Source organism: Chlamydomonas reinhardtii, chromosome 7, assembly GCF_000002595.2.
Source record: "Chlamydomonas reinhardtii strain CC-503 cw92 mt+ chromosome 7, whole genome shotgun sequence".
NCBI classification, from domain to species: Eukaryota; Viridiplantae; Chlorophyta; class Chlorophyceae; order Chlamydomonadales; family Chlamydomonadaceae; genus Chlamydomonas; species Chlamydomonas reinhardtii.
The window spans coordinates 2,419,072-2,442,287 of NC_057010.1; the positions used below are offsets into that span (position 1 = coordinate 2,419,072).

The 23,216-nt window shown below is 64.0% G+C and overlaps 4 protein-coding genes across 4 annotated transcripts; 2 read left to right on the forward strand and 2 right to left on the reverse strand.

Annotated features, from left to right (window-relative positions):
* Positions 1-123: 123 nt before the first annotated feature.
* Positions 124-7,562, reverse strand: CHLRE_07g328850v5 (uncharacterized protein). The gene is made up of 16 exons (XM_001690404.2): positions 7,131-7,562; positions 6,844-6,987; positions 6,446-6,531; positions 6,077-6,215; positions 5,818-5,903; positions 5,441-5,573; positions 4,936-5,082; positions 4,521-4,604; positions 3,962-4,108; positions 3,508-3,685; positions 2,903-3,081; positions 2,647-2,704; positions 2,287-2,485; positions 1,935-2,097; positions 1,565-1,663; positions 124-1,255 (listed from the first exon to the last, which is right to left on the reverse strand). The coding sequence occupies exons 1-16, from the start codon at positions 7,188-7,190 to the stop codon at positions 1,076-1,078; spliced, it is 2,082 nt and encodes a 693-aa protein (XP_001690456.1). The 5' UTR covers positions 7,191-7,562; the 3' UTR covers positions 124-1,075.
* A 100-nt stretch (positions 7,563-7,662) lies between these two features.
* CHLRE_07g328900v5 (uncharacterized protein) lies at positions 7,663-12,734 on the forward strand. Its single transcript, XM_001690592.2, has 10 exons — positions 7,663-7,859; positions 8,204-8,514; positions 8,723-8,909; positions 9,302-9,452; positions 9,619-9,727; positions 10,245-10,515; positions 10,765-10,868; positions 11,139-11,261; positions 11,453-11,619; positions 11,775-12,734. The coding sequence occupies exons 2-10, from the start codon at positions 8,239-8,241 to the stop codon at positions 11,839-11,841; spliced, it is 1,455 nt and encodes a 484-aa protein (XP_001690644.1). The 5' UTR covers positions 7,663-7,859; positions 8,204-8,238; the 3' UTR covers positions 11,842-12,734.
* A 24-nt stretch (positions 12,735-12,758) lies between these two features.
* CHLRE_07g328950v5 (uncharacterized protein) lies at positions 12,759-19,172 on the reverse strand. The gene is made up of 11 exons (XM_043064146.1): positions 18,926-19,172; positions 18,559-18,652; positions 18,062-18,177; positions 17,839-17,905; positions 17,407-17,589; positions 16,958-17,107; positions 16,562-16,695; positions 16,383-16,430; positions 15,655-16,176; positions 14,589-15,467; positions 12,759-14,428 (listed from the first exon to the last, which is right to left on the reverse strand). The coding sequence occupies exons 1-11, from the start codon at positions 18,982-18,984 to the stop codon at positions 13,894-13,896; spliced, it is 2,787 nt and encodes a 928-aa protein (XP_042922714.1). The 5' UTR covers positions 18,985-19,172; the 3' UTR covers positions 12,759-13,893.
* Positions 19,173-19,272: 100 nt separating this feature from the next.
* CHLRE_07g329000v5 (uncharacterized protein) lies at positions 19,273-23,214 on the forward strand. Its single transcript, XM_001690591.2, has 5 exons — positions 19,273-19,490; positions 19,763-19,972; positions 20,833-20,880; positions 21,189-21,293; positions 21,670-23,214. Exons 1-5 carry the CDS (start codon positions 19,449-19,451, stop codon positions 21,706-21,708), a joined length of 444 nt encoding a protein of 147 aa, XP_001690643.1. The 5' UTR covers positions 19,273-19,448; the 3' UTR covers positions 21,709-23,214.
* Positions 23,215-23,216: the final 2 nt, after the last annotated feature.

Consider the following 23,216-nt stretch of genomic DNA (forward strand, 5'->3'; position numbering starts at 1 on the left):
TATGGCCGCCGTTGTGCATGGCGTGACGGCGTCGACCAGGCAATCTGAGTCTTGCGCAGCAGTGCACCACCCTGAGTCCCCGACCGGCATCAGGCTTCCAGTCACGAGGGAGAGCTGGTTATTGCGCGTGCATGACACGGCACGATGGCACCTCATGCACAGAGGGCGCGCCGCTGGAACAGGCCACACGTGGCGGACGAAACAGCAGAGGGCTGTGGTGCTTCCGAGCTGGATTACAGGAAGGGCTGACTGCAGCTTCCTTCAACAGCCCAACCACACACACCAAACAAGAACAGAAATTCGCCTGCCGTTGTTTCTTCCGCTCGCCTTGTTGTGGTCCCCATCACCATAGATGACTCATCTCTCGAGGGGCAGCGCCTAACTAACCTGCTAGCTTCGCCACGCAAGGCGTCTGGACCTCCAACACCCATCATGCTACTCGGACCAGTGAGCCCGACACCTCCATATCTCGCAGTCGCCTTCATCCAGAATCCAAGCGCCTCGGCGCCCTTTGAACAACCTGCATCCTGCCTCGCTACAACAACACACGCAGTGCCCAGGCTACAGACGAAAGTCTACGGGTTTTATTATTCCGCCTCATCCTTCTACAGTTGTAATAGTGGTCACTCCTGTGTCCGGGAAACAAGGTAGTTTCAAACCTTCGGCCTCAGGCATGTGCCAACGTGGCATGGGGCATGCAGCCCAGTTTTCCCTCGAGAGGGACAGCCACCTTTCTTTGCTTCCACGCTGCTTGAGGGCCTACTCTCCCTACTTATATGCTCATGAAGCCCTTTCCCCCTGCCCCACACTCCCCGCCTGCGCATTCCTGCAACACGAAACTTGCTACTCAGCGCACACAGCACATCGAGAGCTATCGCAACCAATCAATACCGCAGCACCCGGCGTGACAGCGCCCGCACCGGCGCACGCCGCACGCCGCACGCACACACACGCCCCGCGCCGCGCACCGCTCTCTCCTCGCATCTTGCTCACGCCCCCTGCCTCCCTGCGCCCACCCCCTGCCTCCCTGCCCTCTCCCCCTGGGCCTCCTCCTGCTCCTGCTACCTCCGCCTGGTCAGCCCACGCGCAGCAGCGCCAGCTCCTCCAGCAGCGGCCCCACCTCGGCCCGCAGCTGCGGCCCCTGCTCGTGCCCCGCCAACAGCCGGTCCAGCTGCCGCGCCAGAGCCGCCTCCGCCGCCGCCACGCCGCCCTTGCCGCCCAGCGCGTCGCTGGTCTTCTGCGCCTCAGACACAGCCTGAAGAGGGGCACATCCGAGGCACACCGCAGGGACTACTCGTACGAGGGAGGTGACTCAGTAAATTGACATAGCCTCACGGCATGCCCGTACGGACGTCTTTCCTCCTCCTCCCAGGCTACGTAGGTCGCCATCGTCACCACCCCTGACCCGTACGGCTTCGGCGTGCCATGCCCACGGCCCCCACCAGGCCCTTCACCCTCTGGCCCTCCTCACAGCCCCCCTCACCTTCTAGCCCTCCTCACCTCCTCCTCTCGCCCTCCTCCCCCCCTCCCCCCCTCCCCGCCTCCCCCTCCTGCCCCCTCCCACCTGCATGACCTGCTCCATGAGCTCCGGCCCCAGCAGCTGGCCGCAGTACACCTCCAGGTTGGCACGCCGGTTCACCAGCGACTGCGCGTGCAGCGACACCTGCGGGGTGGGCAGGGAGCGGCGAGGGAAGGGGTGTAGATGCCAGCCCAAATTAATTAGCCGAACCTAATGCGCGAGAGCGAGGAGGAGAGCGGGGCCTATGCTTGGGGCAAGGGAGGCGCCGCAGTAACCAGCACGGCTGGCGCACGGGGCAAACCCACTTTGCCGGCACAGCGGCCGAGCTGTGCCATCGCTTTTCCTGGGTACACACCAGAAGCTTCACAGCCCTTCAGGCACATTGTTGCTCGCGGCCCGTGGCCCACACGCGCACCTGGCTGATCGATGCGAAGCCCTCGTCCGGCACCTCATACGGCACCGCCCGGGCCGGCGCGTTGGCGGAGGGCGTGGGCGGCTCGGGTGTGGCGGCCTGCGACAGCGCCTTGGCGGAGACGGGCCGCCGCGGCGCGATGGGCGGCAGCGACACCACGTCCGACCTGTGGAGCGAGGTGGGCGAGCGGGAAGGAGATGAGGAGGGAGATGAGGGCGGGGGCGAGGGCGTGGGGCGAGGATTGCAGGGGCCAGGGCGAGGTAACCAGTTCGGGGTGTACGGCATGTGGGATGGAAAGCAGAGCAGAAGGTGCGTGCAGAACGTGAGGCAGCCGAGCCCACAGGTGCACACTCACGGTTTAGAGGGCTTGGGTGCGGGCGCGGGTGGGGGCGGGGCGCCGAATCCGCCGCCGCCGAAGCCGAACCCGCCCTGTGGTAGTCCCGCGGACAGCCACGCCTCATCAATGCCTCCACCGCCACCACCGCCTCCACCACCGCCTCCACCACCGCCTCCTCCAGCATCCGGCCCACACCCGTCCGCCTCCGTCGCCCGGCCTGCGTGCATGTATGTTGTGTACACATGCCGCCGCGAACTCAGGGACGTCAACAGTCACAGGCGCAGAGCTCGCGAGCGGGGCTCTCTGTCACCCCCTGTTGCCCACAGGTTAGGCACATGCGACATACGGTATGCCAACTGTGTCATCCAGCTCACTCACGTGCAACTTCAAGCGTCTTGATCAACGTGCGGTCTAGCGCCTTCACCACATCAGGCACCTGCAGCAGACGCGACAGGTACACGCGGGCAACACAGCAAGGAATAAGCCGCACCAACGGTCGCAACGACCCGTGAAGCTCCGCCCCGCTCTGTCATGTCAATCGCATGCTCCGCAGTGCTGCCCGCCTGCCCGCCTCCCCGCCTCCCTGCCCCCCGCCTGCCCACCTGCCAGAAACCCCACCTCTCCAGCCACCCACCTCGCCCGGCGCCGGCCCTGCGTTGGTGCCGGCTGCGCCGCCCGCCGCCGCGCCCTCCGGGTCCGGCCCCGCGCCGCCTGCCTCCGAGCCGTCCCCGCACTGGGAGGTGCGTATGGCCATGACCTGATGCGCCAACACCTGCAGCTCGGCGTAGTGCTGGGGCGGAGACACCGCGCCGCCTGCAGCAGCAGGGGGAGGAGGGGTCAACTCGGAACCATTCCCGTAAGGAAACTGGGGGCAGGAGGGGGACTGCATTCGTGATTGGTTGGGGAAGTGGTAGACGGTAGACCATCTTGGGGGAGGGGGAGGGGGAGTGGCAAGGTTATAACACTGGGAACATGGGAAGACGGGGGATTGCAAGGGGGAGGAGGAGCAACGCAGGGAGGAGGGTAAGCAGGTGCCCTAAGGCGATGGTGGGCGCGAGCGGACCTGCTGGTTTGTGGACATGCGGGCAGTAGGAATGACTGGCCAGCCAGCGTGCGAAGCGAGCCCGCCCTTTGTCATCGCACTTGGCCATGCCGCCCCATACCGTTGTGTGCAAGCCCCTGCCCGAGCCCGAAACCCCCGCATCCACGGACACGCCCCAGCCTCGAGCCTGCACCCACCCATGAACGGCGTTGCGAGGCCGTATGGCGTGCGCACGGGCTTGGCACCCGGCAGCGGCGGCAGCTTCACTACCTGCCCGGCCACCACCCCGGGCGCGCCCAGCTTCTGATCCGGCGTGGCGGGCGCCAGGCCTCCGCCGGCGGCTGCGGGCGGCTCCGGAGACAGAGACGGCTCCTCCTGTACGGCAGGTCAGTAGCACCCGTGAGATGAGTGAGGCACCCATGAGATGAGTGAGGCACCCATGAGATGCGTGAGGCGCCAGCAGCCGTCCATGGGGCGTCGGGGCTACGGAGACGTTGCGTGAGATTGCGACCGATCCCCGGTCCTGTGTCACGCGCCCATTGGCGTCGGCTGGTCGCCAGCCATTTCAACCCCTTCCTCCCACACACACCCCAACACACCACATATACACCCAAACCCTGGGTCCATCATCTCGTCCGGCCTAACATGCACCTGCAGCGGCTCCGGCTCCACCGATAACTGCGGGGTGGCGCCACTGACGGAGGTGCGGTTGGAGGAGGGCGCGGAAACGCCGCCGCCGCCGGTGTGGGAGCGGCGGCCGCCGAAGGGCACGCCCGCCGCCTCCAGGGCCTCAGTCATCTGCAGCAGCAGGAGCAGGAGGAGGAGGAGCAGGAGGAGGAGCCCGTGGCTTGGTCCGCATAGGTTACACCCCCCCCCCCAACTCCTAGGGACTCCTGTCATCCACACCATCGTACTTGATGTATGCGAACGGCTAAGGCCTCCCCCCTCCCGCCCAGGCTCAGGCCACACATCTTCCGAGCTCTGCTGGTTCCCGGTACTCAGGCTCTGTCCAAGTTCAGTAGGAAACGCCGATGACCCTGGCCCCCATCCCACACACGCGCCCCGCCCTGCCCCGCCCCATCCCATCGCACCACCCACCCACCCCATATCCCCACCCCAACCCACCCTCCTCGCTCTTTTGCATTGGGATCGGTTTAGCTCGGGCTGGTATCGTGGGCTGGTATCTACAACCCCACCCCAGGCTCCGCACCTGCACCATGGCCGCCAGCGGCAGCTTCATACGCCAGGTGGCCCAGCCGCTGGGGCCCTCCGCAGTCAGCGACTCCAGGTAGGACTGCGAGTGTTACAGGGGAAGTGCGCGGGGTGGCCGTTTATGGGGAGAACTCCCGGCATGACTGCGAGTGTGGTTTATTCCTGGAGAATAAGTGTAGGGGTTCTAGGGGTGGGGGAGGAGGGTGCAGCGGAGGTGGCGTACAGCCCACCGGACTGCACGGCCCAGGCCACCGCCCCCTCTCATCCACATCACCACCGTGGCGTCGCCAGGGTCGTACCGGCGGGCTACGCACCCGCCAGACCTTCCACCAGCTCCAGCCCCCTGCCCCCTCTCACCGGATACCCACCAGGTCCCGCCGGACCCCCCCGCCCGCCCCGCCCCCGGCCCGCACCTGCACGTGCGGCACCACGGCCGGCACGGTGAGCAGCTGGTTGGCGTCGGGCCGCGCCTTGACCTCCTTGCACAGCATGGACGTGACCACCATGCGCAGCGCGCTGCTGTAGCTGTCCGGCAGCGGGTCGTACTGACCGCGGATGACCTGGGGGGGTTACATTCATGATGAGATAAGGAAGTGGTAGACGGTAGACCATGGGGGCGGGGGCGTGTATGTGGAGCAGGGGGCGAACGACAGGCACAGGGGGCGCGTGTTGGGTAGAGGAGGCAGCGAGAGCGGGAGAATGCGGCGCGCACGCCGCGGTACGCGGTGTGATGTGGGTGCGGGTGCAGCGCGTGGGACCAAGCTCAGAGCGGGCTCGCTGCCTCATGCACACCGTGCCGCATCACACACGCCATCGCACCACATCCGCCACCACACCGCACCCGCCATTGCACCACAACCGCCATCGTGCCGCACCACGCCACGCCCCCGCAGGCCCCCGCCGCGCCCCCTGACCCACCCTCAGCACGACGCGACTGAGGTTGTCTGCCGCGAAGGCCGCCCGGCCCGTCATCATCTCGTACATGACGCAGCCCAGAGCCCACACATCGCTTTTGAAGCTGTACGGCTGCTCCTCGTAGATCTCGGGCGCCCTACAAGGGGTTGGTGGGAAGGGAGGAAGGGAGGTTAGCGAGGTGTTGTGGGCAAAGGGTTTCCAAGCGGTGGTTTCGTCGTGGCCACGTACGCGGGCCGACTGCCCAACCCGTGGCTGCATCGCAGGCAGGCAGCACTGGGAGTGCGTCCCATCGTTGTGGATAACATGAAGGGCCAGGTTTACAAGCCCTGCAAGCACCTCACGCAGGGCTGCTGCAGCCGCCCCCATGCCGCAGCACCCACATGTAGTAGGGCGTGCCAATGGGCGTGCGGGCCATCTCAAAGGTGCGCTGCAGCTGCTTGGCCAGTCCAAAGTCGCCCAGCAGCACCTGCGCAACCCCAGGATAGGACATAGTGGACACTTTGGTCATCCGCGTGTTTGGCTTGTCCAAGTTTACTCTTATTGCACGCAACACGGTACCGGTGACATCGGCGCACAGGTCGTGTGCCCTGATGGTTTGACGATGCGGTGGACCCAACCCCCGAGCACGCAGGCGCGCACCTTGCCTCCCGACAGAAAGATGTTTTGTGTCTTGACGTCGCGGTGCAGGATGCGCTTGCTGTGGATGTACGACAGCGACAGCAGCAGCTGCACCAGCCAGGCCCACACCTGCGGCTCGGGCACCGTCTGGCCCTTGTCCCTGCGCGGTGTGCGGGAGCAAGGTTACGACGGCAAGTTAGGGTAGGGCAGGGCCAGGGCGACAGTGGGAGCGCGTGTGTTTCCTGTGTCCGAGTGTCAGGCGAGACCCGCTTTGAGGGCGCGCCACCCTCACGTTGCCACACACATAAATGCACGCATCGCACGCTGCCAGCACTCCTCAACACCCGCCTGCGCTTTGCGATATCTCCCACTAGTGACAATTTTGCGCACCGGAGCTCGCGGATGTATTTGAACAGGTCACCGCCCTCGCAAAACGCCATGACCAGGCAGAGGTCGCCATCCGTGTGCTTGAAGAACTGCGGGGAGGCGGGAGCGGGAAAGGGGGCAGAACATTAACACCAGCAGTTTGGGCATGTGGCGCGATGGGCTTAAGATGCACGGAGCATGGGATGACTGTATAACATGCTGTAGCGCCTTTGTCTTGTCGGCATCGCACCTACTTCGCTGCCGCCTGCCACACCCCAGCCGGCAAGCGGCCAACCCCAGACTTTGGCCCGTGCGCGAGCACCCCGTGTTTTGGTAACCTGCCTGTAGGCCCTGGTCGCTGCAATTGCTGTATGCGGGCTCCCATAATCAAACCCTGACGCTTTAGCTCCAACCTCACCCACCTCCTTGTAGGGGACCACGTGCGGGTGGCGAAGCAGGCTCAGCACCTGCCCTTCCCGCAGCGCTGCCTCCGCCTCCGACTGCGGCGTGCCGTCAAACTGCACCTTCTTGACGACACAGATGTCATCATCCACCTTGCTGCGGACCTGGAGCAAACCCATTAGCGACGGGGCTTGTGAGTCATGCGGGTTTGGAAGTTTGGTGACGACAGCAAGTCTTGTCCTTGCGCCCGCCGGTCCCCACCTCCAGAGCCCGCCATACGAGGCTATATAGCTTCCCCGCGACTCACCTGGTAGACTTTTCCATAAGTGCCCTTCCCAATCAGCTTTAGCTCCTGATATGCGTCCATTTTGCCGCTGAATCCAAAGGCACGCAACTACCGGTAGCTTGCGGGCGACTCGGCCGTCCCAAGCACGCGGACGCAGAGTGTGCCACGCTAGGTGCTGTCCCTCCACTCAATGAGGCGCCATTTATGCCAAATCAAGCGACGAACAGCATGCACGCCGTGGAAAGGCAGAAGTGCACTCCACCCCAATGTCGATGCCCTCTTGCAACCTCTCTTTAGCTGCGCTAACGCCCAATTTTACTGCAAATGATGTGCCACACACGAGCGCGACACTAGTTGAGCCAGCCAGCGACGTCGCGAACTACCAAACGACCTTGGGCTCAGGCGAACAGCACATAACTCGCTCCATGAGCCAAGACTGCGAAGCCGTAATGTTAAAATGAGTTATGCGATTTCAGGATGCGCAAAGCGACAGCACAAAACAACAAGTTCGCGATTGTCGTCTGCACCTTCAACCCACCCAAGCCTATCACAGGGAGCGCTGCTAGTCCATAGATCAAAATTCTCTTTTATTCCATTGAGCCTCCGAGACACTCAAAACAGCCAGCGGAAGTCCAGCGTGCGGCTTTCCTTGTTGTGTCCATTCTGTACTCCTCGCCGCAAGCCAGCGCAGAGTTTGGGCTTCGAGGCGGCTGCGGTGGAGGCTCAGGGGCTCCGCTCCGACCGGCGCAGGTGGGGAAACGGCAGGGCGCATGTCGGTCGGTTCTCTCCCTACCGGCGGCCGGACATCCATTTAGGTTGAGGGAGCGACTGGCCTTATCATATGCTAGGGATGGCAGGCAGCAGCGAGGCAGCATGCTGGACTCAGGGCGATCGCGTGCTATAAAATCTGGTATTGCAGCCCACTTGGCCGCGCGATGGAGGTACAACAGAGCTCGGTGGCTGGGATAGCCCCTGCCGGCATGATCGTGGTTGCTACGGGGCTCCTGGGGCCGCCGAGCTCAGGCGCTGGCTTCCACTTTGCGTGAACTTCCACGGGCCAGTACCCTGACAGTGGGCCCGTGCTACCCTTACAGGCACTTACATATTGCCGGTATTATAAGCATCAACCATGGGGGACCCGCGAGTCTCCTTCTCGGTTGCAAACATCCTCGGCAAGGGCCCGAATGACCCGAAGCTGGAGGACGCCTACCGCGTGGATAAGCAGATCGGCAAGGGTGCCTTCGGTGTGGTGCGTGCGGGCGCCAAGCGGTCCACGGGCGACCCGGTGGCGGTGAAGAGTATCAGCAAAGCCAAGCTGGTGTGCAAGGAGGACGTGAAGGACGTGCAGGCGGAGGTGGCCATCATGAACCTCGTGGCGGGGCATCCCTACGTGGTCACGCTGCGGGTGAGCAACACTCGGAAGCGGGGGGCTGGGCACGCGGTGTGGCCGGGGGGTGGGTTCGCAGGCGCGGTGCATGCTGAGCAGGCGTGAAGTGCAGTACAGAACAACAGTACACCCACCCAACACGCGGCACCTGAGGCGCCCGCCGGGGCACCAACTCCGCACCCGCTTTCCCAAAGCCCTCCACAACCATAACGTGAATCCTTTGCAGAGCACGCACGAGGACAAGGAGTTCGTGCACATTGCCATGGAGCTTTGCGCGGGCGGCGAGCTGTTTGACAGCATCGTGGAGGCGGGCAACTTCACGGAGAAGAAGGCGGCGCTGTACTTCCGGAAAATGGTGGAGGTTGTGAACCATTGCCACGAACTGGGTGTGATGCACCGCGACCTCAAGCCCGGTGCGTGCGGTGCAGCAGCGTGGCGCAGCGCAAGGCGCTAGGCGGGAGGGGGGTGGGGGAGGGGGGTGGCCGGGTTGGAATCATCGGCGCTTTGTAAATGCGCAAGCGTTGAAACGTGGGTACGCAAACCAGCTGAAGACGATAGCACGTGGGCCTCTAGGCGTTTGAGGGATAGCGGACATCAGGCTCAGCTGGGGAGCTCCGAATCAGCGGTGCGCGGCCGGAATCTTTGGCATGGTGCATAGGCTGAATTCTTCCGACCCTATTCCGCAACGCACCCGCGCATCCATAGCAAACAAACGAGTCGTGAACGCGGGCGCTGCCGGCCCTCTCCCTGCCTTACGCCGCCTTGTACTGGGCCCATGTGCCGCCCACCCGCTGCCGTGACACAGAGAACTTCCTGCTAACCAGCAAGGGGCCGGAGGGCGAGCTGAAGCTGACGGACTTTGGGCTGGGCGTGTTCTTCAAGCCCGGCGAGCGCTTCCGTGACCTGGTGGGGAGTCCATACTACGTGGCGCCCGAGGTGCTGCGCAAGAACTACAGGTGTGTGCGCCCCGCCAGCAGCCGCCGGGGTTCGTCGGGCCACGGTAGCATTCACACGCGCCTGCACACATCGCAGCATCGTGTCTCTTGAGCGTGTGTTGGGTGTGTACGAGAGGCGGGGCTCTTGTTTAGCGGGTATGTGCTTGCTGTGTCGCTATGCGCGCAGCCACGAGGCGGACATGTGGAGTCTGGGCGTCATTCTATACATCCTGCTGTCGGGTCTGCCGCCCTTCTGGGGCGACACCGAGGACCAGATCTTCAAGATGGTGCTCAAGGTGCGCGCCTGAAGCGGAAGCGTCAGCAATGGAGCCGGGAGCTGGAAAGGGATGATGAGCAGCCGAGGGAGGGCGCACAGGGCGGGGCTGAGGATGAAACTGAAGAAGGCATTTGTGCAGCATGGCGGAGGCCTTCCAACGCCGGATACACGCCAGAACTGGGTTTGGCGCTTGTTGGTAGACAATGCATCGAAGGGGGGTCGCAAGCTGGGTCTTTCGAATCGCGGTTTCCAGGGTAGCCTGGCTAAAGGCAGAGACAAAGCGTTGAGATGTTGGGCTGCGTTGCGGGGATTCTTGCGGCCGTCAGCCGCTAACAACAGGCCGACAGCACGGGGTACCGCAGCCTCGAGACTGCGTGGTCAGCGCCGGCAAGTTCGTACTTACGAACCACAGCAGCCGGAAATCCCACCGCAGCCGCAGCCGCCCAACCCGGCGTTACGCCGCCGCAACCAGTTCGGCACCCGATCCCACTGTCCGCCACTTACCATTGCTCCCCACGCACCAAACGTGCACACAGGGCCACATCGACTTCAAGACGGACCCCTGGCCCAAGATCAGCGAGGCCGCCAAGGACTGCGTAAAGCGGCTGCTGGACCAGGACGTGACCAAGCGCGCCACCGCGGCGCAGATCCTGAAGCACGAGTGGCTGGTGAAGGAGGGCGTGGCGCTGGACATTGCGCTGGACAGCGTGGTGCTCAAGCGCCTCAAGCAGTTTGCGCAGATGAACAAGCTCAAGAAGGCATGTCTCATGGTCATCGGCCAGCACCTGACGCCGGACGAGATCGCGGGTGCGTGGGAAGCGCGAGAGGCGGAGGCGGGAGGGCAGGCAGTCACTGCCGAAGTTCTGGACGCGGTGGGATTCTGGACCCTGGATCCGCCCAAGCGCGGAGCTGGGGTACGCTACGATACACGAGGGCGTACTGCCATGGAGGGGAAGATGGCGCTGATTAGTTTGATCAGAATGGTCGGGAACCAAGGCCTCAGTGCGGGTATTTGTATTTCATTGGGCTAATCGGTTGTCTTCTCCTGATGCGCAGGTCTGAAGGAGCTGTTCAAGTCCATCGACGCGGACGGCAGCGGCACCATCACAGTGGAGGAGATGCGCAAGGCGCTGGCGCAGTGGGGCCACAAGATCAACGAGGTGCGCGGGCGAGGCGCGCAGGCGGCAAGCACAGCGCACAATGCACAGCGGGCTTGATGCAGGGTGGGCTTGTGTGGAGCGACTGGGTGGTCAGTAGGGGCGTCCTGGTCCCTAGTTTGCGGGTGCTGGGGGGGGGGGGGAGGTTGTAGTTACCAGCCCAAATCAAACCGGGGGGATGGCATGCGAGCGTCGGCCTGAGCTCCAGCATTGCTAGGCTGCACCTCCCGATCACACCCGACGCATGCACTTCTTATCGCCCACGGCCCACAGGTGGAGCTGCAGCAGCTGATGGCCATTGCGGACGTGGACGGCGACGGCCTCATCGACTACAACGAGTTCGTGGCGGCCACCATGCACCTCTCCAAGCTGGAGAAGGAGGAACTGTTGCAGCAGGTGCGTCCGCGGGGGCTTGGGCCGCGGCACCAGCTCAAAGCGTGCGTGTGGTGCACAGGCGGGCGTGTAGGGAGGAAGCGGGCAGATGCGGAGGGAGGGACGAGCTCGCTCCCACGCCATGATGGGCCACCAAATGATATGGGCAAACAGCAGCAAGACAAGGGATGACGTGCTTCTTTGACCGCCCACAGGCCTTCAAGCAGATCGACAAGGACGGCAGCGGCACCATCAGCGTGTCGGAGCTAGAGCAGGAGCTGAAGAAGTTCGGCATCTACGACGACGCCAAGGAGCTGTTGGCCACGGCCGACACCAACGGCGACGGGCTAATCGACTACCTGGAGTTCTGCTCCATGCTCCGGTAAGGAGGGGCCCAGGGCGGGCTTGTGGCATTCTTGGTTTGAGGACTTGCAAATGTGGGAGTAGGCCTACGACCAGCCGCAACCCCGTGATGTGGACCAGTGTTCACCAAACGCACATTTCCCGACCGTTCTACTCCTGTCGTTCGGAATGCAGGAACAACAACGAGGCACTCAAGCAGTCGACGCGCGCCATCAAGCGTCAATACTCGAAGTTCTTCTAAGCAGCAGGCCATGGCAGAGCGACAACATTGCAGGCCTGGAATTAGGCCAGCAAGGGAGCACGGAGCAAATGCGTTACTGGAGCGCACTCGGCGGCAAGGCGGAGATGAAGGGGAGGCGGAGCACGACCGGCGGCAGGACGGAGCAGGGAGCAATGGCGTTCAAGCAGCTGCACAAGCGGCGGCGCCGTTGATCATGAAGCGTGGTCCACCAACTTGTGACTGGTGCCCCGCCGCGAGCACACGTACATGACGCGGGCAGGTGTTTGTGTTTGAGAGTCCGAGTCTGTGGCGGCGCCCGCGCGCAGGCCCGGGCTGTTGCCGTGTGTTTGGACAGGTGCAGTACATGCGCGCTAGTTTGGTCAAGAGCTGAGGCGTCGAGCTGAGGCGCCCGGTAGCCGGGCGTAATCCCACATAGTGTGCGGTAGATGATCGCTGGACACCACTCACTGACGGGAATCTGGGCTTGTGGGGGCCGTGATGCCGTTGTTGGGGTCAGCAAGGAGGGTAGGGGCAGTGTGAAGGAATCGAAGGATTTACAGGACCGCAGGGTTGGTGAGATAACGTACTCAGCACAGCAGGGGGCAACGCAAAGGAACGGGCGGACACAGTCGGCGTTTGCCTTGCTAGGGTAGCAGCCAAACCGGCACGGGCAATGGGGTGATTAGACATGCACTAGCTGGCAGTTCTGCAGACTATGCAGCGTGGTTAGGTTGGTAGATGATGGTGGGCAGAGATGAGAACGTCATCGCTGTATGTGCACATGGCCTTGGCAAGATGCCTTTCGTCCCTCTGCGGTACATCACAGCCGGCGTGGGCGCAGTCCGTTTATCCCTAACAGTGGCGAACCACAATTCTTGTCTGCAGTCTAACAGCAAGGCATATACTTCCTTGTCTGCGCTCCATCAGCAAGGCGTACCCTGTTTACTTTGTTACAGTGATATGTGACCTTCGCAGCCAAACACGGCCCTGGCACGGCTGTCAGGCATGCAACCCTGCGAGCTCAGCCACATTGCAGTCCCACCATGTCAGCGTCCCAGGGAGGCAGGGACTACACCACATTGCGCCTTACCTTGGCCCATCGCTATCTCAGGTCGCACACATGCCAAGTTGCCATAATACTCGAACAGGCCCAATCCGCAGTGTCAAGCGGCTGGCGGTTCTAGCTATTTGGTATGCCTTCAACGCGGATCCCTTGCTGCGTTGTCTGATTGGACCAAATGTCTACCAGCGCACAGGATTCCAAACGCATCGTCCATATTGAACATTCGGAATAAATCAGTTCCTCAGCCCCGTCCAAGCCCTAACCCCCGCAACGTCTACGGCGTGCTGTACTCCAACGCCATCGCCGCTATACCTGCCTCCAGCACCGACAGAGGCCGGGGCAGTATACGCCCGCCTTACCGTTGCCGCAACGGTATTAGTTACTCGCACATGCATCCCACCACTACGGTATGCAACGGCGCCAAAACCTGCAGCAATCAGAAGGCGCAACACGGGGCTTGTGCAAGTCGCCGAAGCCCGGCGGCAGCAGACCGTAACACTTGGCCGGCTCGCAAGGTCCTGCACCACAAGACGAAGCGTAGCTGCCAATCAGCACTGCCATCCTGCCAACGCAGAAATGAATGCCACGCGGCGCTGATGATGCCTCATGCCAAGTCCGCTTCAGCTAGCTCTCAACTGCCGCAACATTATTCCTCTCCACCACCATGACTTCACACGGCTCATCCGCAAGGGGCTCCCCTGCTACTGTTACAGTGCTATTGCCCTTCAAGTACAGGGCCCCACTACCCGACCAACGTACCCGGAACAGCTTACGGCTACGCAGGGGGGGAAACGTCAATACCCCTACGGCGGAACATCCATGGCTGTCGCCCGCGCCGTAATCCCACAAGACGAATGTGTGTGAACTGCGCATTTGAAGGGCGACCACACAGGACGGCGCATAAGCGCTCGCGCTACGCAGGGCAAGCCTGTGCATGTGTCGAGGTCTTTATTACCGGTACATTATTCCATGCAATGCCATGCGTCCCATCATGTCATGGAAATGTGCATTTAAATGAGCGAGGTCTCCGGCGGCCCCGCGGCAGTGGCCTGCGGCTGCGCCGCCGCCGCTGCCGCTGCCGTCGCAACTGGGGCGCCGCCATTCGCATCCTGCAGTGACAGCTGTACCGCCAACGCCAGCAGCTCCTCCTCGCTGTACAGCTCGTACAGGCTCGGGCCAGGCACCGCCTGGCGCCCGCCCCGCGATGCCGCTGCGGGCGCAGCAGCCTGCGGCCTCGCCCTGGTGGCGGGGGCAGCGCCCACGCCGGCCGGGAACGGCCCACCCGCGGTTGTGCCCATCGGCGGCGGCATGCCCTGCGGCCCCCAGGCCGCCGCTAAAGCAGAGCCCGAAGGCGCGGGTGAGCGCGAAGCTGCTGTTGCGCCAGGGGCCGGCACGGACCCGGGCGCTGGTGCGCTGAGGAGAGGGTCAAGGTCGGGCCGTGCAAGGCGGGCTGCTGCCAGGGAGCCCGTGTCCTCGCACTGCGGACCCGACAGCGTGCCCACAGGCAGCGGCTGCAGGCGAGCCGGCGGGCGAGCGTCCTCGTGCCTGTGGCGAGATGTCCAACGAGCAGGTTGAGTTTTATGGCGGTTCAGGGTAATCAAGTAACAGGCACCCGCTGGGCATGCAACGCATAAAACGCTGATGGCTCTGGCAGTGGGAACTGACCCTTATACCGCAGTCCCCAGCCCAAACAGCGGCGACTTACGATAGGCTCCTGCTTGGCACCAGGTCCCCTAATAACGACAACTCTGCACCTCCGCCGCCGCCGCTAGGAGCCCCGGCTGCTGCGGCAGCAACACCCATGCCGGCCGCTGCCACCTGTGGCGTGACAGCTGCAGAGCTGCCGCTGCCACCCGTAGCTACTCCACTGCTGAATGCGGCAGGCGAGGATAACAACGCGCCGCCTGCCCCACCAGCCGCCGCCGCCCCTGCTGCCGCCCCTGGCCCTGCCGCTGACCCTATCCCTGCCCCTGCCGGCGCTGCTACGCCGCGATCTCCGCCTGCAGAGGCCTGCCGCGACAGCGGCAACCGCTCCTGCGCCTGTGCCTGTGTGTTCACCTGGCCTTGCGCTGGTGTCTGCCGCGGGCTGGTCGCCGTGCCGGGGCTGCCGTCCCCGACCTTCATGCCCGCCGCCTCCATGAGGGAGAGCTGCAGCGCCGCCGCCAGCTGCGCGTCCTCCTCCTCCTCCTCACTGGAGGCGAACAAGCCTAGGTCGTAACCCAGCCCGCCCTGAGACCCGCCGCCCATGCCGCCACCGGCGCCGCCGCCTGCTCCGCTTGCCGCCGCCCCCGCCCCCAAGCCTGCCGGCAGCGGGCTGCGGCCGTAGTTGGGCTCTGCGCCCAACAGCTTCGCGATCACCACGCTGTCAGGAGCCTGTGTTAGTAGCTGCGCAAGCTCATTGCTGTTGCGGAATCCGCCGCAGCGGTGGTTGCCGCTGGGGCCGGCGGCGCCGGCGCCGGCATCATTGACAGAGGCACCGCTGGGACCGCTGCCGCCGGCACCGGCGCCCGCGGCCGCGGCTGCGCCGGCGCCGGCGGGCCCGGGTTCGGAGGTGCTGGCAGGGTCCGCGAGGCCGCCGGCCATTCTGTAATGCACAGGTACGCCGCCGCACACACACTCACTTCCACGCCGACGGCGCATCGCACCCCGCATGCCGTTCCTCCCCCGCCTAACACCTTCCTCCGCCGCTCGTGCATGCCCACACGCCCGCCCGCCCACGCGCTGACCACCACCCGCCCGCCACCCGCCCGAGCACCCGCCCGAGCACCCACCTCCGGAAGCGCTGCCGCTCCAGCACCGAGCGGTCCAGGTCCCACTCCCACATGCGCGGCTCCCATGGCGCCGACCGCGCCGCCGCACCCAGAGCCGACACGTCCTCCGCGTCGTCGTCCGTGGCCGCGCCGCCCAGACCGCCGCTGCGCACACCACCCATGCGCCCCGGCTCCCCAGCCAGCCCCTCAACACCATACTGCGACGCCGCCGGCGACGCGCCACGCGAATGCGGCGTCGCCGGCGCCCGCGAGCTCGCAGTCCCCGCGAGCGTCGCAGTCGAGGTCGGGCCCCCGGCAGCACCCGCGCCCGCGGCGGAGCTGGCGGAAGGTGCCCGCAGCATGCGCGGCGGCGCCGCCAGCAGCGGCGCGCCGGCAATGGCGGCTGCGCCGCCGGCCGCGGCGGCCACGGCGGCTGTGGGGCCGGTGGCTGCGGCGCCGCCTGCAAGGCTGCGCATGGGGGGCAGGTCTGCTGGCTCCAGCAGGTGCTCCAGCTGCAGCGTGTTGTGCCAGAAGATGGAGACGCTGTTGTGTAGAGGGATGGGCGGAAGGGGGCAAGTGGGGCGTGGGAGAGGGCGCCGGCGGGGTCTCAGAAGCAGGGGCGAAGGTCAAGGTTTCCAGAATCAACGCGTCAGCGCATTGTCATGCTGTGCCGGAGGTGGCTGTAGTAGAAGTTATGAGGCACATTGGACGGTCTAGCTCGCACGCCCAACACCATACCGTACACACACCTGTTGTAAAAGAACTCGGGCCGACGGCTGTTGTGGTCACCGTCAAACCTGCGGCAGGGTCGGGAAGAGCCAGGCACCTCTTTGTCGCGCGCAGGGGCTATCAATGCCAAAGCCTTGCAGCCACATCAACAGCAGCATAAACACGAAGCCAGCAGAGCCCGCTTTCAAGCCCTGCTCACCGTATCAGGTTCTTGTCCCCTGCGTACGCTGAGTGCAGTATCTCGGCATGGCTGATCTTGATGAAGGTGTCCCCCACCGCGTGCCCGAACAGTGCCGGGATGAAGGACTGAGACACCGCGTCCACAGGTGACACCTGCAGCAGGCAACAGCCAGAGGGCAAGGTGGGGTGGCGTGGGTTGTGGCAAGAGGGCCGTGCGCGGGGTGCCCCGGCCAACCGGCTGGCAGCAGAGGCGGGGACTGGGAGCGGGCGGGAGAGTCCTTGCAGGGCAGGGAGCGCGACGTGACGCGTGGCGCGCGCAACACACCAGCAGATATACCGTCTGACGGGCTTTCGAGGTCCCCTCCCCGTTTCCCCCACCCCAACCTCGCAACCCCTTCAGAGCGCAGCAGCCCACCTTGTTGATGTCGAAGCTCGCCCGCTTGCTGACGGATCGCTTCATGGCCGCCAGCGCCAGTTTGGCCAGGGGGCGGGGAATGGGCAGTCGCTGCTCCGCCACAATCTCCATCATCAGGTCCGTCAGCCGGCTGAAGGGCGAGTCCAGCACCTGGGCACACGAGTCAGCGGGGCAGCGTAAGGAAAGGAAGCAGGGCAGTGCAGACTGTGTGTGCATGGAGGGGCGGGCTGGCAGCATGGGGTTTAGGGCTTGCACGCAGCTGATTCGGGCTGCATGCCGGTACCCCAAGGTCCACCGCTCCCAGCTGCCAGCTTACGCCACATGTCCGCACGGCGCCCCGCCCCGCTCAACTCCGCTCCACTCCGCTCCGCCCCGCCCCGCCCCGCCCCGCCCCGCTCCGCCCCGCCCCGCCCCGCCCCGCCCCGGCGCCCCCGCCACGCGCCACGCACCATGCCCGCGATGGAGGGGTCCCGCTGCGCGTACAGCAGCGCCGTGACTGCGCCCATGGAGCGCCCCCACAGCCCCAGCGTGCTGACGCGGCCGCTGCCGCGCAGGTGCTCCACCGCCGCCTCCACGTCATCCACCTCCTCCGCGCCCAGCGTCACCCACTGGCCCTCCGACAGCCCGCTGCCCTGTGGGGTTGTGCGATTGGGCTTGGCATCGTGTGGCGTGTGGCATTGAGAGTTATGCAGGCAAGCCAGGCCATACGCAGGGATGAGAGAGGCGCACCGCACGCGAGCTTGCTTGTGCGTGTTCCGGTTGCATCGTACGGTATTACTGATTGCCAGGGTTGTCCACTCCAGCCCGGTGTGCCGCCCACAGCCCCAGCCCCCTGCCCCCCTCCTGCAGACCGCCTCCCTCCGCAGGCACGTGTGACGCACCGCAAAGTCCAGCGCGAAGACACTGACGCCGCGCGGTATGAGCACACAAATAGCCTCCTCCGCATCCCTACACACATCCAGCACAGGTGCAGGCCGGCGGCAGGTGATGGGGCTCACACAGTAAGCAGCTGCACAGCACACGCTGTCAGACTTGCAATTTGGTTTGCCGCAAGACGACCGCAGCGTGCGGACATACAGGCCGCCAGGGCCGCCGGCCACTCACCGCCTGCTGCCGCTGTTGCAGTGGCAGTAGATGACGCAAGGGAGACGGCCGTCCCGGCCACGCACGTGCTTGGGAAAGTAGTGGCTGCACTGCAGCCGCATGCCCCGTTTGTTCACCTGCCGCGTTGTTGTTGGGAAGGAACGAACTTTGACAGGACTGCAAGCCAGTCGTATCGCCGCAGGACAACTACAGCACCGATGCCAAGCCCCACGCCTACTTCGCATTCCTTTGTATTTAGGTGACGATCTCGCAACGCGTGCGCCGGTGCCCCGCGAATGGGTTTGACTAGCGTGTGCGACGTGGGCACGCAGAACACCTAACCTTGCAGCCGCGTCGCGGTCCGGCACCCGGCCCATCCCTACAGAACCCCAGTGCCGTCTGTGAAATTCCTTCGGCCCTGGTCGCGCTGTGCGTATGCCAGCAGTGGCCGCCTAACCCATGAGTGCGCAGCGCGACACACAGGCGTGACTAGCTCGCGCTCCGGCACAGGAACGCACCAGCGTCAGGTCTTCGCGCACGCCCGAGTAGCGACCCACGCGAAACAGCCCGCGTCTCCCCCCGACGAGCTCATCGGGGTACACGTACTCGTCCCTTCGCAGGGGGCGGGGGCGGAGGGCGCGCGGGAGCGGCGACAAGCGAGGGCGTCCGGGAGTTAGGAAGTCAGGTTTCGGTGTATGCAGTCAGGACAGCGCAGGTGTCAGGACCGTTAGCTAAGCCGGCACATTTGGACCAGTTTCCGTGACAAGCTGCGAAAACCCTTGCCCGCTAGGCAAGTTTGGGGCTGCCTGGCCCAAGGCGGGCCAGCTGCACGGGCGCGAACAACGCGAGAATGCGCTCATGGCTCCCCAGCGGACAGCTCCTTACCTTGGAGGTCTGCATATGCAGTCCACCAGGCTGTCCCAGAGTGCTCCTAGCCCTGGCATTTCTCCTCCTCGGTGGCCAGAAGGCAAATAGCCCTGCCTCGCTTAGCGCTACAATTCGTGAGCTTGACCTAAAATCATCCTTGTGTTGTTCTTAGGAATGGGCGCCGAAGCCTCTACACGGGCACCTACGGGAAGGCCAAACTGCAAGAGTGCCTACTTCCTTAACTTTCGCGGAAGCGACCTGGATTGATCTGCGTAACTAAGGATGAATTCCTTGTTGTAAGGGAGTAGGGATTACTCAGCCTGGACCCAAACAAAGCTGACGCTCAACTTCAATCTGCCTGAATTGCTCGCTTCGCGTTTTGCAGCATCCAAGGCCTTGTGTGGCCATTATTTCTACAAACAAGCTTATATTTAGTGACCTGAGTTTGAAAGCAAGGAAAATGGCGTCCCTGTCGGTCCGTCCTTTCTCAGCTCAGTCGACACAGCTGAGGCGCCAAGGGAGGCGATGCACACGCGTCTTGATGCCGCCTGTGGCAGCATCTAAAGGCTTTGGTGAACAGAAGGTGCGTGGGGAGCGCTGCATTGAGCGCGACGAGCCCGGCGTTTTGGGTCTGGCGCTGCAGGCCAGCCCAGCCTGTCCCATGTCGCGAAGGCACAATGAGACGTCGCGCTGGATGCACACACCGGAGATACGAAAGGGGAACCCGACAAGCGCGCAAACACACCACTCCTGGCCACCGGGCACAACACCTGGCCTCATCGCAGCACTCCCCCCCCCACCCCACCCCACCCCCACCCACCCCACCCCATCCTTTTCTCCTACAACGCCTCGCAGAAGGAGCAGGCGAAGCCGCAGCCCGCGCAGCTCCAGCAGCAGGCGGCGCAGCAGCCTGAGCCGGCGTCCGCGCCGGCCCCCGCGCGTCGCGCCGTGGTCCGCGAGACGCCTCAGATTGTTGTTGACCGCATGTTCCGCCGTATCCTGGTCTTCACCGGCGTGCCGGTATTCACCGGCATGGCGCTGTTCCCGCTCTTCTACTACCTGCGGGTGGGGCCGGGCTACTGGGGCTTGGGGCTTGGGACGCGGGGGTTGGGACGCGCGTTGTGGGGCGCGGGATGTGGGACGTGGGGTATGGGCTGTAGGTCGTGGGATGTGGGGTATGGGCGTTGGGATGTGGGACGTGCGGGAGGTGACGTGGGCTTGCCGGCGTGGGGCGGTTGTAGTGGCGCGCTGGGGCGGGGTGGAAGGGCGGAAGTGGCTGGGTGCTGCGGCCGGTGCTGTTGACTGGCGTCAGGCGACCCGCCGGATTGCAGCGGGGGAGGAGGAAATGAATGCAGCACTGCTTGCCACAGCCAAAGGTGCAGTACGCGGTTGCTGGCGTGCGCACCCAGGGGCGTGTGCTCGTCCTAGCCGAGTGTCTGGGTGCTGGGAGCGGGATCGACACGTGCACGTGTCTGCGGTTGTGGCCCAGCAGGTGCTGGTTGGAGGGCTGGGAGCGCGAAACAGCAGCGCAACCTCACACCCTGACACGTATGGGGAAATGAGGGTGCAATCACAGGGTCGGGAGCGTGTCTCTTTGCTAGGCGCACACACCATGCATACCGATCACGTGCCGGCTCACAGTGGGTTGGTTAGAGTATGGCCTCGGCGCAAATTCGGCGGGTCATTCCGTCATCTGGTGTTGAGGCTTGGGACGCGTGCTACCAGATCTTTGCAACTCCGACTGTGCTTGAGCCCCAGGTTCTGGTATATGTAGTTGTCCAGTACACTCGTTCACAAGGTGTTAACAGGCAACTCCACACTGTATTAACACACATACACACATGTTTCAAGCACACGCACACACACACACACACACACACATACACACACACACCGTGCATACGCACACGCGCGCACATATACAGGTGGTGATGGATATCGAGTACCCGCTGTGGATTGTCTACGTGTCCCAAGTGAGCCCGGGGGGTGGGAGGGGTGGGAGGGGGGCCAGCGCCTGCCGGGATCGCACACGCGCAGGGCGGGCTAGCACTACAGGAGCGCCCTGGCCACTCGCGGCCCATGATGCCGTCCCAGCCTGGCGGCCCGGCCACCGGTGGCCACCTCATCCACCCCCTAGCGCACCTCTTTTCTGGCGCTACTGTACCGCACATGGCGGCGCTCCCTCGTGTGCCGCCCCGCTCCATCTGTAGCCCACCGTACCAGGCATAGCAGCTCGCAGCCGCATAGCCCTTACTACAACCCCCCTCCCTTTGGTTCCCAGGTTCTGACGTTCGGCGGCGGCCTGTTCGGCATCACGTACGGCGCTCTGTCGGCGTCGTGGGACCCCACGCGCGAGGGCAGCGCCATGGGCTGGTCGGAGATGCAGGTGCGCGGGGAGGCAGGCGGGCAGCACGCGGGCAGCAGGCAGGCAGCAGGCAGGCAGCAGGCAGGCAGCAGGCGGGCAGCAGGCGGGTAGCAGGCGGGCAGCAGGCGGAAAACGAGCAACATGCGGGCGGGAGTGTGCGGTAGTGGGTGGTGGGAGGTGGCATGGTGGTATTGGGAGATGAGAAGCGGGCGTTGGGTGGCGGGCGGTGAGTGGCGGGTGGGGATAGTGTGGAGGGAATGGTTGGGGTAGCATGCAGGGTACAGACTATTGGGAAGGTATTAGGGCGCCACAGGGGGCCCCTGCAGATGGGATGCCCACCAAAGTGCCGTGCCAGTGCCTTGATCGTGTGGGCCTTTTCACCAATGCAACCGCGCAGGCCAACCTCTCTATCCTGCTGAACCGCAACAAGCAATGAGCGGTATGCTGGCGACTGTGCGGTAGCTTGCCACCGCGCAGGAGGAGCAGAGGCGCAGCGGGCGTGAGCAGGCGAGCAGTTGTGTGGAGGGCTGGGGTCATCGTGGCTGGGAAGCACTTGAGCTTGGAGCCAGGGACGGCTGTGTTCGGACAAGAATCTGCCTGTCGGCTGCGTTGATCCCGTTGCTCCGACATTTTGGGCCATAACTGGAACGACACGTGACCTTGAGTGGACACTGGTAGGCAGTAAGACCAGCAGGTGTAGTTGTAGGTGGGTCCTGACACGGGTTCGGGAATGATGTTACAGCGTATGTTGCTGTTATTGTTACGTACTGCGCGCACCGCGTGCGCGTTTTGCGAGTGTGCCTCAGCCTGAGTGAACTGGGAGCAGTGAATGCACCTGTAAAGCATGGAAACGGCCTGAGTCCCTCGACACATTGACCCTTTTGGTGCGGCCTTTTGCGCCCACAAACACACCCCACACCGGGTCCCCAGCAATGAGAACATCACCAAGCACCTGCGGCCTGCAGTCTAAGCAATTCTTGGTCACGTGACGCGCCGTCCTTCCTTACTCACGCCCAGCAGAGAGAGTCCCCAAACCATTGTACTCCTTGCTCCATCGCGTTAGTTGCCCCACGGCCACCCGAGGATCGCCCAAACGCACAAGCAAATCAAATCAGCGCATCCCCAGCTTCGACCCACACAACGATACCAAACAGCCTGGGCTGCCTGTGGCATGTGTGACAAGCACCTGTCTGATGCCAAGCAGGAACCGTCAATCACACCATGCCCTTCGGCGACTATGCAAATAATGCAAGTCCATGCGCATCGAGTTTCGGCAATCCCAATACTGTTATGGCTTGGTCAACAACCGCGATCCTCACGCCATGTGCTGGCTCACACAGGCCTTGCCCAGCACGCTGTAGCACGGAGCAACACATGCTAGCTCGCAGAAAGCCTTGCCCAACACATTTCAAACGATATGGGTAAGCCACTTGAGTGGCAAAAAAGAATGCGTATGCGCTGAGACCATGGGTGACCCCTCCCACGTGTGCTGCGCTGTCACCCCATCATGCAATGTCACAAACGGCGACACCAGCCCACGTTCGTTATGTTGAGGCTCTCTGCATTTCCAGTCCCGACCAACAAGTAGAACCGTATCCAGCTCAGAGCAAGCACTGATTAACCAAGGCAACTATCAACAACGCTTCCTTTCTTAAGCCCTTAGCCCGCATGCCACATCCTCCTGCGGCGGCTGCCTGTCACCTTGCAGCATCCGGCACTCAAGTTGCCGTCACCTTCCTCGTTAGGCTCTCGTGGCCTCCGCGTCTGCGGCCTCCGCCTTGAGCGGCACCACCTGCTTGGCGGCGGCCTCTGCGGAGGCTGAGGACGCGGAGTCGGCGCGTGAGGCCGCCACCTTGGGCAGCTCCAGCTCCAGAGCGGCGGCCTTGCCGGACAGGTCCCCGGAGGTGCCCGTCTCCACAGACTCGTCAGCACTGCGGTGCATGC